Raw genomic sequence first — 12,414 nt, forward strand, 5'->3', positions numbered from 1 at the left:
ATCTCGGAGCACCAACCAACCAACCAACCAACCAACCAACCACACACCATTCAGTCCATGTGGCTGTCGCAAGCATGATATCTATTGTTCCATTCCCTCGTTGATCTTACATTTCCCCGACGATCGAGATAGCATGCCGGACGGCAATTCATTGCGATGAAGATTCAACGGGTATGCTGTCGACAGTCGCTCCCATTTGAGGCCCCCGCTGAAAACGACAACAGCYCTTCATATACCCGGTCAAGAGCCTACGACCTGTGGAAGTCACCGCTGCGGAGATTACAAATGAAGGGCTACGGTTCGATCGCCAATATGTGCTCGCCAAACGGCCTTCTGCAGAGACTGCTGGACTTGCCGAGCACATTACCATCAAGAATCACTTCTCCCTTGGCCTATTCCACACCATGATCGATGCAGCTTGGTCGAAGCTGACCATCACCCATGTACACGCGGAAGAACATAGCTCCATCACCTTGCCCCTATCTCCGTCTCCCATGAGCTTGTTCAATGCGGATGTCTATCAGGTATCCATTTTCGGGACCAAGGCTCCAGGCATCGACATGGGAGAGGAAGTCGCCGAGTTCTTCTCTTTTCATCTCAAGAAACCTGTACGACTACTGTACATTGGAGGCAATGGTCAACGAGAGATTCCTGGCGCAGTCTTCATGCCCAAACACAAGTACAGGGCCTTGTCTATTGCTGTCAACGACAAACTACAGCCGCAGAGAGTAAGCATGCTAACGCCACTGAGGCGAAAGTGCTCAAGCATTCGGAATCAAAGCCTGTACTTGAGCGCCTCTCAAACGATCAGCACTGAACATTTTTTAGGTACGTTTCGCAGATGCGGCACCATTGCTGATCACATCGAGTGCTTCCGAGGAAGAGGCTCGACGGCGACTGCCACCATCGGGTCGTAATGAAGATGTCATCGTCAGGTTTCGACCAAACATCCACGTTGATGTCGGCGAGGAGCAAAAGGCATTCGACGAAGACAGCTGGGATATCTTGACCATCAGATCAAGAGCCGATAGAGCACAAGAGGTGACGGTACGCTGTCTATTCAGAACTGTGAGATGCCTCAGTCTTAACGCAGATCTTGCGCATGGAACCATGATCACAACAAATCGCCAACTCTACGGGCTGCTCGCCAGGGACAGGAGAGTCAATGAGCTGTTTCCCCGTGAGTCTCTCTGGACAATCGATTACACACGTTTGAAGACTGACTGACGTCCTGTAGACAAGCCTGTGTTCGGCCAGTACGCATGCGCTGGTCCGAGCGGAGCCGTGCTAAGAGTGGGCGACGATGTGGAGGTGACGGGGCGGAACACTCATCCAGTATCTCCCGCAAGCGCTGGRTCCCCCATCACTCCTATCGAGAACTCGATCGATGACCCTGCTTGAGTGGCACTGAAAGCCTCATCCCTTAGACGAGAGTACTCGCTGCGGCATGTATCGCAGATGGCGCAAAGACGTTGAGTTGCGATCATGAGCCACTAAACAACTTGTTGCTGGAACATTACAAAGGCAACTTAGTGGCGCTTCGCCCGAAGCGTTGTGATACCACACCATCGGGCGGTGTGTAGAGGAGGCGTGAAGGCGACTGCCTTGGTATGCGGCGTGTGTTGCCACAGCTTGCAAACTCACGCGGCCTCGACTCCATACATTGCTTTCGCTGGTTAATCGTACCATGCACGAACGAGCGAGGCCCAACACATGGAAATCAGGTATCTTACCACGACGTGATACAACATCAGCCAGTGCGACCAATACTACATCCATCTCGTGACTCGCCCGATGAGACCGTCGGAACAGCACTGGATACCAGGCCAGGCTTCTTCAACTCCAACCCAGGATGAGGTCTTATTGGCTCGGTATCTAACGCACAGTATATATCGACTGCATGAAGCTTTTCACCTCAGCAGTTCATTACCACCACAGAAAGTTACGCCATGGCCTGGACAGCTTTTCCTGCAAGTACAGACCATTAAATTGAGCTACCTTACTTGGACACTGRACGAATGTGCACATCTCAGAAGAGGTGGCTGAATGGGAATGTTCCCATCAGGCGGTGGCCTACAAAGCAATGCCACATAGAGCCCATACAGCCACGCAAATTTTGATATACGAGATGAACCTTTGTTTTCATGTCTATCCATACGCACGCTGGAAAGTATTGCTTCTTACCAAAAATAGCATGTTGTCTCCCGCACATGACCAAGTTGGACCCTTACAGGCCCAAGATAAGGTAACCTTGACTGCCCAGGTCAAGCGTGTCTCGGCGAAAACGTTCGCAAGGAGGACGAGATTGCATGATTTGATCGTGTATGTTGGTGGTAGCTTTGCTGTTAGGGCTGTAGTGTCGGAGCAGGATTTGGTCAAGGAATGGTTGACGTTGGAAGTAAGATGCATGTTGWAGATAGTTTCCGATCAAGCGGTTAGGTAAGAGTCGAAAAGTGCACGTCCCATGTTTGAGTGAGTGGACCTCAGAGCTTAGCGCATGTGCCAAGAAGTTGAGTGAATGTGAATCAGGAGCTTGTCGTGCGAAGGTAGATCCTCGTCGAAGACAATTCTTAATATGCCGCATCTGCTGAACAGCGCGGCCAATGTACAATATCTTGAGTAATTGGACTTCAAGAGAAACAAAATGCAGTCTTCGGCGAGCTGACTTGCGGTGTAAACAAAGCAAAAATAACGACACACCACATAATTGACATGAGGAGACTCAATGATGTTGCGATGATGTTCAAAACCTTGTGCTAGACGACCCTCCTACATAGGCTTCCACCATCCATTAGCGCCAACAGATCACTAAATCAAAACGCCGAATCATCCGCTCAAGCCACAAGTCTTCGTCGTCRGCTGAGTCCCTTCTGATGCCCCGAAATAACAGGTCTGCTTGGTAGCGATAGGGCACGAAGAATTACGGCAAGGTGCTTGGGTACCAACGTGCTCACTCTCACTTCCTTTCAGTTCAAGACCGGTAGACTTCTCCCTGAGAGTAGCCGTACGATCGTTGGCGTTGATGTCGAGGGTGAAGACCCCATCGTCCAGTGTCTTGTGGCCTCCGATGCAGCCGTCGATTGCAAAGGAGCCCTTATATGGCGCTGCGTTGCCGTCGTCGTTGACTTGGTACTTTTCAAACGTTAGCAATGCCCAGATCTGTCGAGAACTGAATGAAATGTTGCAGGCAGGACAGAGTCCATGAAGTATGAGCGAGCTCTTTGCCTCGCGAGGCTACTCACCCCGATACGACCGGAGCACTTTACACCCCCTTTCTTTGTGACGATTCCTGAGTAGGTGAAGGTCGCAATTTTTGCCTCCGCCAGAGTAGCAAAGGCCATGGAAAGGAGAAATGCGCTGATAGTGAGCTTCATGTTGATGACTGTACTGTGCTTTGGAGCGTGATGAAAAGTGAGTGCTTGGGAATCTGGAGGGAATAAAGTAAATCCGGACACGTTTTTCTTATATCACTCAGTCGATGGTGCAACTTCATCAAAAGTACCTAAGCTCACGCACTTCTCCCTTTGGGTCTCCAGATGAACGTGCACTGCGAAGCCACAGAAACTTAGTGGGCGGAACTAGTGCAGGTTTCCAGAACGCTTGGCTAGCAGTGGAAGGTGATATGCCACGGTGAGTGCTCTTGGGAGTGAGAGCACTCATGACTGGTGTATCAGAGGAGGAATTAGCGCGACACAACTGAAGGCTAGTGAAGACGAAACGGAGCGTGGTAGGGGACTTGGGCCATTTTCGGACGAGAAAGCGTGAAATTCCCGGGTTGAAGAGCCTTCAAAATTGCAAGATGTTGAAGGATGAAGGAATGAAGGAATGAAGGAAGGCGAAGGGAAGGAGTCGGAAGGAATTAGCTCTGAGAATTTGACTTCACTTGATTACATCATGATCGGCGCATCCTCCATGAAACATCGACAAGCGGCGTGGCTTTGCTTTCTGTCATCAAGCATGAGAAGGAGAGGGTGAGGCTCATGTTCGCAGCGATGCGTTGCACCCCGTTTCCTCCTTGGACATATCCTTTGCCATATTTCTGTTGAAAATCGAAATCTGCCGTCCGCTCATCAGCAGTTCTCTCACTTGATTAGCCCCTGACCCTTTGCAGCAACAACAACAAGTCCAATTCGTCACTTCCATATACTATAACATGGCGACCGAGTTCACCATCTTCTCACAGCTGATTACCGAGCTACGCCTGGAGATCTGGCGGCTTGCCCTGCCTGCTCCTTTGAGAAGGCCTCTTTACCCCTACAAGAAGGGCTGCTGGGTGGTGGAGGAGAAAGGGCTGGAGCCAGGTCCGGACGGAGAGGATCTTCGCCTGGAATTCCACACCAGTCGGCTTGATCCACTTCAAATCAAGCTGCCTCTTGCTGCTGTCAATCGCGAAGCACGCGAGGTTGCAATTAAGTACGTCCGCGAGCAAAAGCTGTCAATCCCGCGAGGCAGTACTCAATCCGACTTCACTTTTCTACGACACTTCGATTCAAGGACAGACACTATGTTTCTCCCGACGCCTGAGATCGAGACTTTCATCGTGGACCAGTCAGACCGCTTGAGTGAGCCAGATGTAGAAGGTCACCACTACTCTACCGACTATCCGCTCCTGCAACGCCTTGCGATCACGGCTCCCGGACTCAAGTTTTTGAAAGAAGAACTGGAAGGCATTATTGATATCAGCGCTCCCATATATCAATTTTACTTGGTCGATGTGGCATGTGATAGCGCATACAGCCTCAAAGAGCTTGAGAATGCCAGCAAACACATCCCTCTGGACCTTGAAGATGGCTACCTTGCTCGACTCTCGTGGCGAAGCTCTCAGCGAGAATGGGAGACCTCTGGGGATGAAAAAGTGCTTGCAATGATGAGACAGCTTGCTGCCGGCCTCGACGATCCTAGATCTTCAACAAGCCGGTCCGATTTGGACATCGAGCTTGTGCATCTGAACACGCGCGAACTGGCCTTGACTYGAAGCAACTGCTTCTCAGAAGTCAAATCATGGAAAGATAGCCCGTGGAGTTGAGTAGCTCCGCACTGTTCTCAAGAAAGGGTGGCCAATTTGATCGCAGTGACATCCATCTGCAGCCAAAGCCTGCTTGAATTCTCATTACCTCCTTATTGTATGATTCCGCTCTCATCTTACGGGAAGCATGGAAGGTCTCTTGGAATACATTTTAGTGGGAATAGAAGCTACCGTAACTGCAATGTAGCCCAGCAAGCTTGATCGAACTCAAAGAAAGGCCTTTATGTACATCACCTCAAAAACCGGTGACTGCCTCTATCACCAATCCAGTAGATGATCAGAATCGCAAGTGTCATAATGGCTAGCCTACAAGACACGAACAAACGTAGCTCAAGCTGGTATCAAGACCGATGATTAGATCCACCAGTGGCGTCGACTCAATCCTACGACCTATCGACATTGGCGCCTCAGACTGAAAGATCTTTGGGCCGCAGTATCTCGCGCTCATTCCCATAACAAATGGATCAGAAGGACATGCACTGCAGTCGACCAGCCCTACTTCAAATTGCGCTAAYTCCCATAACAAATGGATCAGAAGGACATGCATTGCAGTAGACTAGCCCTACTTCAAGATGAAATGAAGGATGTTGATCGACTGGATATGCGAAGTGTCGTCAACGTGCTACTGAATGGTCGAACTTGACCACAAATCACTCGATCCGATGTCAACTGCTTGAGGATATATAACAGTCTCCAGGTGCCAGCAGCCAGCTATTATTCCTCATCATACAGCAACCACTCACTCTACTCCAAACCAACCACCCTTCAGTCCTCCCAGCTAAAAAAACAACCACTCATCATGAAGTTCCTCTCAGTCGGACTCCTCTTCTTCGTCGCCGGAGCTCTAGCATCCGACTACCTACTCACATACTCCTGCTACAACAAAACCGGCGGTATCAACAAGAATGGCAACAATGAATCCAAGCTCGCAGGTAAAGTCAGCGAGGACTTCGCCGACAAGATCGAGGACAAGATGGAAGATTGGTCTGATGGCAAATACGAGGCCAAGAAGAAGTCGATTGGAAGAAACACCATCACTATCGTCTGCAAGAATGGTGGTGTCGATACCAAGCAGCAAGCCTTGGATGCCGTTTCTGATCAGCAGCGTATCGTTAACAGCCACAAGGATGATTAGACGCGAGGTAAGGTGATGCTAGAGTCTGAGTGCAGTATTTCAAGTCTGACTAATGTTTCCTAGTTGCACAGAGCTTGATTCACGCTTGGTCGAGATCAGAGTCAGTAAAGCTAGGTGGCTTCAATATCAGCGCCTGGGAGGACTTTCAATAGGGTGTTGGCTTCTTGGTTCTCGATCCTCGTCGTAATTCAGGCTGTCTTGTCATCGGTCTGAAAAGGGGCAGTCGTAGCTTGCTTGGATAGGGGCTCGTCTAGTCTCTTTAGTCAAGTGAATTCAGTCARTCGATCGCAACTTCGATCCAAGCTTCGAATTTCATCACATTGTTTTACTCGAGCTGTGTCGTCAAACGGGCGCTTCCAGTAACCTAAAATATCCACGTTTCTCCCATATCTCCGCTCTACTAGTCCGAAGGAGGTGGTTGAACATGATGATCCCAACATTCGGAAGGTACCTTAGCTTGCTGAACATACGCTTTCTCCCACTGAGAGCTGCAACTCTATCAAGAATCTTGGATTGCTTGTCATGACTGATAAGCACAAAACCCAGAAGATCCAGGCCGGCCGGAAAGCTTGACTCGATGCCGATCAGGATCATGAGGGCACCTGATTGTGCTCCGTGGAGAAGAACGTGCTATCGAACGCCACGACAGCCTGCAATTGGAGGAATCAAGCCATCGGCGAGGGGGCTCTTCATGGCCAGTCCACGGTATCTGTGATGACTCTGCAGACGCAATGCCACTTCATCTTCAACGTGCCTGTCGATCGCCTTCCACTTGTTGCTCACACGTGGAACGAGCTCTACGTCTCACGATACAGCCATTACAATTGCGGTCGTCCGGTTGCAAATGTCTGACCAGCCTTGTTCGTTCAACGAGCATACCAGAAATACTTGGCATCAAAATCTCGGTCAAGGCTCGGAAAAGGACCATCACCACATTCTCGACCATCACACAGGTATTGCCGAGCTCTCCACCGGAATCGAGACCCTCCCAACATCCCTTAGACTTCCACGGCAAGAAGCGATAGCCTCGCATAGTTCCTGATATGTATCCAGTCCTCGACGCACCTCGTCCCCACGTGGGCGTTCCCCGCGGCCGCTTCCATTGCCACGCGGCAAAGACACTCTATCTCGAAGGACCGAGTTTCAAGTTTTTTTTTTGGAAAAAGCCTCACTTAATGAATGTCCTTGCCCTAAGTGACGCGATCTTTGTCCACAAACAACAATGTACGTTAGTGAACTGAAGTATATATGGAATCCTCTAGGGCTACACCTTGGCGTACCCTACTGATCCTTCGTTGGCATACCCTACTGATCCTTCGACGATCACTGCGGGACCGACCGCCGATCAGAGGGCCATGTGGCACTCCCACGTGTGGCTAACAAGTACCTCATGCAAGAAATCAATGGCCGTGTATTTCGAATAGTCGGATAAGTAAAGAACCTCGGGAATCGATAGAATGCTGCTGTATTGGCAGAGATAGTGCATCTTCTCATTGCGACGCAATCCTCTCGGACTCCTCTATACTAGAAGATGTTGAAAAATGGTGATGCGAATTGAATTGAATCTCACTCATTAGAGTTCGGGTGGTCCAACACTCACCAACAGAAGGACAGGACTGATCGCTGTAGATTCATCCCACGTCAACCTTGTTTGCCATAGCGTGCGTGGATAACCAACAGTACCACAACATGTGTTGTGATGAAGCGAATCCTTCGCGCTGTTGGAGTGCCATATATCTATTAGCACAAGGCCATTGCAGAATCCATCCAGCAAGCACATCCGGAAAATATGGCATTTCACACATCCTCTCCCTGGTCCCCACAAGAGTGGTCGACTGAGCAATATTTCCAGCAGCCCTCACAGTCACTGATGGTACATGCCACGATGGACGACGCCCCGGAACGTCATCGTGTTTCGAGAAGAAGAACCATGTCTTCAACCAACAGCGAAAGCTCAATCTCCTCACCCACGCTGTTACTACAACAACCCGTGCCAGCCCTGAGGTTCACGAGCGATGAACAAGGATGGGTTGATCGAAAGTCAAGCACCGGCAACACCGTAATCGAGTCTTCGATCAAGACGGACGAGCTCGGTAATCAAATGGTCGTACACAGGAGAATCTTCCAGTGCTGGGACCACGGTTGCGGCGGCCGCATCTTCTCTACACTCAGCAATTATCGAAGACATTGCAGAGAGAAGAAGCTGCTGGATTCGGGACGCATCTCTTGCCAGCTCTGCGGGAAACGATTTACCCGCGCCAGTGCCCGGGATGCTCATCTTGACCGGGAGTTGGACAGCATAGCAGAGCTGAGGAGCAACGATGCAAGACTTGCAGTGCAGCCCTGGCCAATGTACACCACCCAAGGCGAGTCGGCCTATAATTCACAGGTATGTGGCATGGTCATTAAAAGCAAGCGATCCGGCAAGATGCTAACATGTTGTTAAGCAGCACCAATCTTTCCTGCCATGAATCTGACGGAAACCGCGACTGAAATTTCTCGCCACGGCATGCCTCATGCCATTACACAACTAGAATTGGGCTAGGCTCGAGCCTTGTGGAAACGTGAGCAGCGCTCTCATGTGCCTCAATCCAGGAATGCATCCTCTGCTTTGTTGCGGAAAAAGACAGGAGCACGGCAAGAAATGCACCGGACCTCGGGGCGAGCTGTCACGTGTTGTTGGCCGAACCACACAGTGGCGGCATGAGAGACGGGACAGGTCAGCAGCTCACGATATTGCCAAAGACGCACCTTGCAAGGATACCGGTGTGGCGTGACGGTATCGGCGTAGTGATGGCTATCATCTGCGTTGTTCGAGGAATATGCTTTTGGAAAACGAGGGCTTTTTGCTTGTGCAATGTCATCTATACGGTGTCTGTCAGTGATGTTGCCTAGATAGACAGCACGATCTTGTAACTTACTGTATCGTTACATGTGCCCATTTCCATCCCCAGTGGCCGTACGCCGTGTGAAAGCAAAGTCAGTCGCTCTCATCAGTATCATTCGCCGCCATTCTTGGGTATCGCATGATGCAGGAGCTGCGCGTTTGTACGAGCTCCGCCGATGAATCCTAGCTGGGTCATCAAGCCAGCAGATCGGCCACGTTCATCGGCATCTCGTCGATCTGGGTCGAGTAGTACACTGCATTTTGTCAGTCCGAGCTCTCACGACGCTTTTTCCCAATTTGCAGCTCACATTCAATGTCTCTCAGAATCCTCACGTCCTCGCTGGTGACGAAGTTGATGGCGACACCCTTGCGGCCGAAACGTCCCGATCTGCCGATCCGGTGGATGTAGTTCTCTCTGTTGCTAGGCAAGTCGTAATTAATAACTAGACTGACCTGCTGCACATCGATACCGCGCGCCCACACGTCCGTGCTGATCAACACGCGGCTATTGCCCTGTCGGAACTCGCCCATAATAGAGTCGCGTTCCTTCTGAGGCATCTCACCGTGCATGCTGGAGACTGTGAAGTTTGCATCGCGCATCTTGTCTGTAAGCCAATCGACCTTGCGGCGCGTGTTGCAGAAGATGACGGCTTGCGTAATGGTCAGAGTGTCGTACAAATCGCAAAKAGTGTCGAACTTCCACTCTTCCTTTTCGACCGCAATAAAGTATTGCTTCAATCCCTCGAGGGTCAGTTCATCACGCTTGACCAGAATGCGGACTGGATCGGTCATGAACTTGGTTGTCATGTCGAGGACATCGTAAGGAAGTGTGGCGCTCACGACGACAACCTGCGTGGCTGGGGGGAGATAACGATACACATCGTAGATCTGCTCTCGGAAACCCCTGTTGAGGAGCTCGTCGGCTTCGTCCAGGATGAGCATCTTGATGTTACGGGTGCGCAGATTGCGTCGGCGGATCATGTCGGCGACGCGGCCGGGCGTTCCAGAGACTACATGCTGACCGTAGTCAAGCTTGCGAATATCCTCGCCGACGTTGGTGCCTCCGATACAGGCGTGGCACTGCACGTTCATGTAGTCGCCAAGCGCAAGCAGAACGGATTGAATCTGAGTCGCAAGTTCGCGGGTTGGCGATAGCACGAGGGCTGTCCAAGACTGTATCAGCATACCGTCTTCTTGAGCATAGAATCTTCACATGCTCCTACCTTGAGTCTCGCGCACAGCCGTGTCGATCACCTGGAGCGTGGAGATGCTGAATGTGGCCGTCTTTCCTRTACCAGACTGCGCCTGAGCAATGGTGTCACGGCCTTTGCAGATCTGTACAATGGCACGCGACTGGACGGCCGAGGGCGATTCGTATCCGTAGGCATAGATGCCGCGCAACAAGTTTTCCTTCAGGTGCATCGCCTCGAACGTCGGGGCAACGCTGACCTCCTTGGACGTGGAGAACTCCATCCGCTCCTCCGCCTTGCGATCGATTCCTTCGTCCGCCATGGTTGCTGCTGTGTGGATGTGATGGAGGGTGTGGTAGAGGGAGCAAAGTGGAAAGCAGAAAGCACAAAGGTTGAAGTCAAGGTGAAGCTGCGGAGAAATCGAGAGATCTCCGACGGCGCCATCGCTTCTCCAAAACCTTCAAAGTCCTCCACGTCGCAACCACCACATCACCATCTCGCCATGATCTACGAGGAACTACGAGGATTGCACGAGGACATTGAGCGGTTGGAGCAGGCAGTGGCCGACCGCGTGCTCGAAGAGCCCAAACACGTGAGCATCACACAGATTCCCCCGCTCCCCATACAACAGGACTTACAACTCACAGATCCGCAGCCGCCTCGTACGCGACCATGAAATTCGCAACTTCCTTGATCGCATCCAGTCACAGTCGCAAAGTGCTCTCCGAATCTACGAAGATCGAGAAGCGCGCACACAGGAAGTGCAAGCCATCAGCACCGGCGACAACTTTGAGACATTTCGCGAGGAAGTAAGCAAGATCAAGGCCTTTCACGAGCGGAATCCCGGCGAGCCGGTGGAGAACTTGGAGCGAGCATATAAGCGACCAGAAGATGGAGGACCTCAGGCGGGTTTCGCTGGTGACATGGAAGTCATGTTCAACAGCGAGGAGGCATACGGCAGATTCTTTGACTTGATTTCATTACACGAGCAGTTTCTCAATCTGCCTGGGGTGAAGGGTGTGCGGAAAGTGTCATACTTGCAATATCTGGACATCTTTGACGCATTCACGCCGCCCAAATGCAACATCACGCGCCAGGACAAGATGACAGAGGACTACTTTGCATACCTTGGCTCGCTTTCGGAATACCTCGAGACATTTCTACGGAAGACAAAGCCGCTGGAGGACTCCGACCGACTGCTGAGAAGCTATGAGGAGGAGTTTGAGAAGGAATGGGAGGAGGATAAAGTGCCTGGATGGGAAAGCATAAAGTCGTCATCTACATCTTCGGCACCAGTCACGGAAGGCACCGGGGAAGGTGTATGGTGTCCAGACTGCGCAAAGGAATTCAAGAATGACAACGTCTACAAGGCCCATCTTACGGGCAAGAGGCACATCAAAGCCGTGGAGTCAAGAACAGCATCAGGTTCCACAGCACCCAATACCAATGGCGCATCTGCAGCGATCGCTAGACTGAAAGAACGCGCTGTCGCCGATCGGGAGCACCGCATTCGAAAACTTGCATCTACAATGCAGACCGAGCGTGAAGACACCAGGGTAAACGTGGAGCGCAAAGCGGGCATGACAGACAAGGAGCGTCAACAAGAAGCCAACGCTATGCTTTACGCAGACGAAGAATTTGCGGCTGCGGCTGCCAACGGAGGCGAGGACGCCAACTCCGACGACGAGGTCGAGAAGGTGTACAATCCTCTCAAGCTCCCGCTAGCCTGGGATGGCAAGCCCATTCCATACTGGCTATTCAAACTGCATGGTCTCGGAGTCGAGTTTCCGTGCGAGATTTGCGGAAACTTTGTCTACATGGGTCGCAGAGCATTCGACAAGCACTTTTCGGAAGCTCGGCACGTCTACGGTCTTCAATGTCTAGGCATCACGAGATCAACGGGGCTGTTCAGGGAGATCACAGAGATTCAGCAGGCGGAAAAGCTGTGGGCGAAGCTGGAAAGCGACCGACTGAAGGAGATACAGCGGAAGGGTGGAGAGAATGGGGAGGGCGTGGTGGAGATGGAAGATCACGAGGGCAATGTCATGCCGAAGAAAGTGTATGATGATTTGGCGCGCAGTGGGTTGCTTTGAGACAGACAGCTGACGAGCGCTGGAGAGAGGCAAAGCGCATTATTCCCTGCCTCAGTGTCTTTACTGAACAAAAGTTCAGATGT

At 51.3% G+C, this 12,414-nt stretch overlaps 7 protein-coding genes; 5 read left to right on the forward strand and 2 right to left on the reverse strand.

Moving 5' to 3' along the window:
- Positions 1-156: 156 nt before the first annotated feature.
- RCC_07179 (uncharacterized protein) lies at positions 157-1,401 on the forward strand (the record flags this gene model as incomplete). XM_023772436.1 has 4 exons in its annotated part: positions 157-171; positions 225-728; positions 829-1,180; positions 1,238-1,401. The coding sequence occupies 4 exons, from the start codon at positions 157-159 to the stop codon at positions 1,399-1,401; spliced, it is 1,035 nt and encodes a 344-aa protein (XP_023628204.1).
- Positions 1,402-2,826: 1,425 nt separating this feature from the next.
- On the reverse strand, positions 2,827-3,374 carry RCC_07180 (uncharacterized protein; the record flags this gene model as incomplete). XM_023772437.1 has 2 exons in its annotated part: positions 2,827-3,132; positions 3,243-3,374. 2 exons carry the CDS (start codon positions 3,372-3,374, stop codon positions 2,827-2,829), a joined length of 438 nt encoding a protein of 145 aa, XP_023628205.1.
- Positions 3,375-4,153: 779 nt separating this feature from the next.
- On the forward strand, positions 4,154-5,026 carry RCC_07181 (uncharacterized protein; the record flags this gene model as incomplete). Its single annotated transcript, XM_023772438.1, has 1 exon — positions 4,154-5,026. The coding sequence occupies one exon, from the start codon at positions 4,154-4,156 to the stop codon at positions 5,024-5,026; it is 873 nt and encodes a 290-aa protein (XP_023628206.1).
- A 799-nt stretch (positions 5,027-5,825) lies between these two features.
- RCC_07182 (uncharacterized protein) lies at positions 5,826-6,161 on the forward strand (the record flags this gene model as incomplete). Its single annotated transcript, XM_023772439.1, has 1 exon — positions 5,826-6,161. The coding sequence occupies one exon, from the start codon at positions 5,826-5,828 to the stop codon at positions 6,159-6,161; it is 336 nt and encodes a 111-aa protein (XP_023628207.1).
- A 1,789-nt stretch (positions 6,162-7,950) lies between these two features.
- On the forward strand, positions 7,951-8,607 carry RCC_07183 (uncharacterized protein; the record flags this gene model as incomplete). Its single annotated transcript, XM_023772440.1, has 1 exon — positions 7,951-8,607. One exon carries the CDS (start codon positions 7,951-7,953, stop codon positions 8,605-8,607), a length of 657 nt encoding a protein of 218 aa, XP_023628208.1.
- A 636-nt stretch (positions 8,608-9,243) lies between these two features.
- RCC_07184 (ATP-dependent RNA helicase fal-1) lies at positions 9,244-10,560 on the reverse strand (the record flags this gene model as incomplete). XM_023772441.1 has 3 exons in its annotated part: positions 9,244-9,302; positions 9,357-10,211; positions 10,272-10,560. The coding sequence occupies 3 exons, from the start codon at positions 10,558-10,560 to the stop codon at positions 9,244-9,246; spliced, it is 1,203 nt and encodes a 400-aa protein (XP_023628209.1).
- Positions 10,561-10,740: 180 nt separating this feature from the next.
- RCC_07185 (probable splicing factor 3a, subunit 3) lies at positions 10,741-12,331 on the forward strand (the record flags this gene model as incomplete). XM_023772442.1 has 2 exons in its annotated part: positions 10,741-10,830; positions 10,886-12,331. 2 exons carry the CDS (start codon positions 10,741-10,743, stop codon positions 12,329-12,331), a joined length of 1,536 nt encoding a protein of 511 aa, XP_023628210.1.
- Positions 12,332-12,414: the final 83 nt, after the last annotated feature.

The sequence above is a fragment of the Ramularia collo-cygni genome, assembly GCF_900074925.1.
Source record: "Ramularia collo-cygni strain URUG2 genome assembly, contig: RCC_scaffold11, whole genome shotgun sequence".
NCBI lineage: Eukaryota > Fungi > Ascomycota > Dothideomycetes > Mycosphaerellales > Mycosphaerellaceae > Ramularia > Ramularia collo-cygni.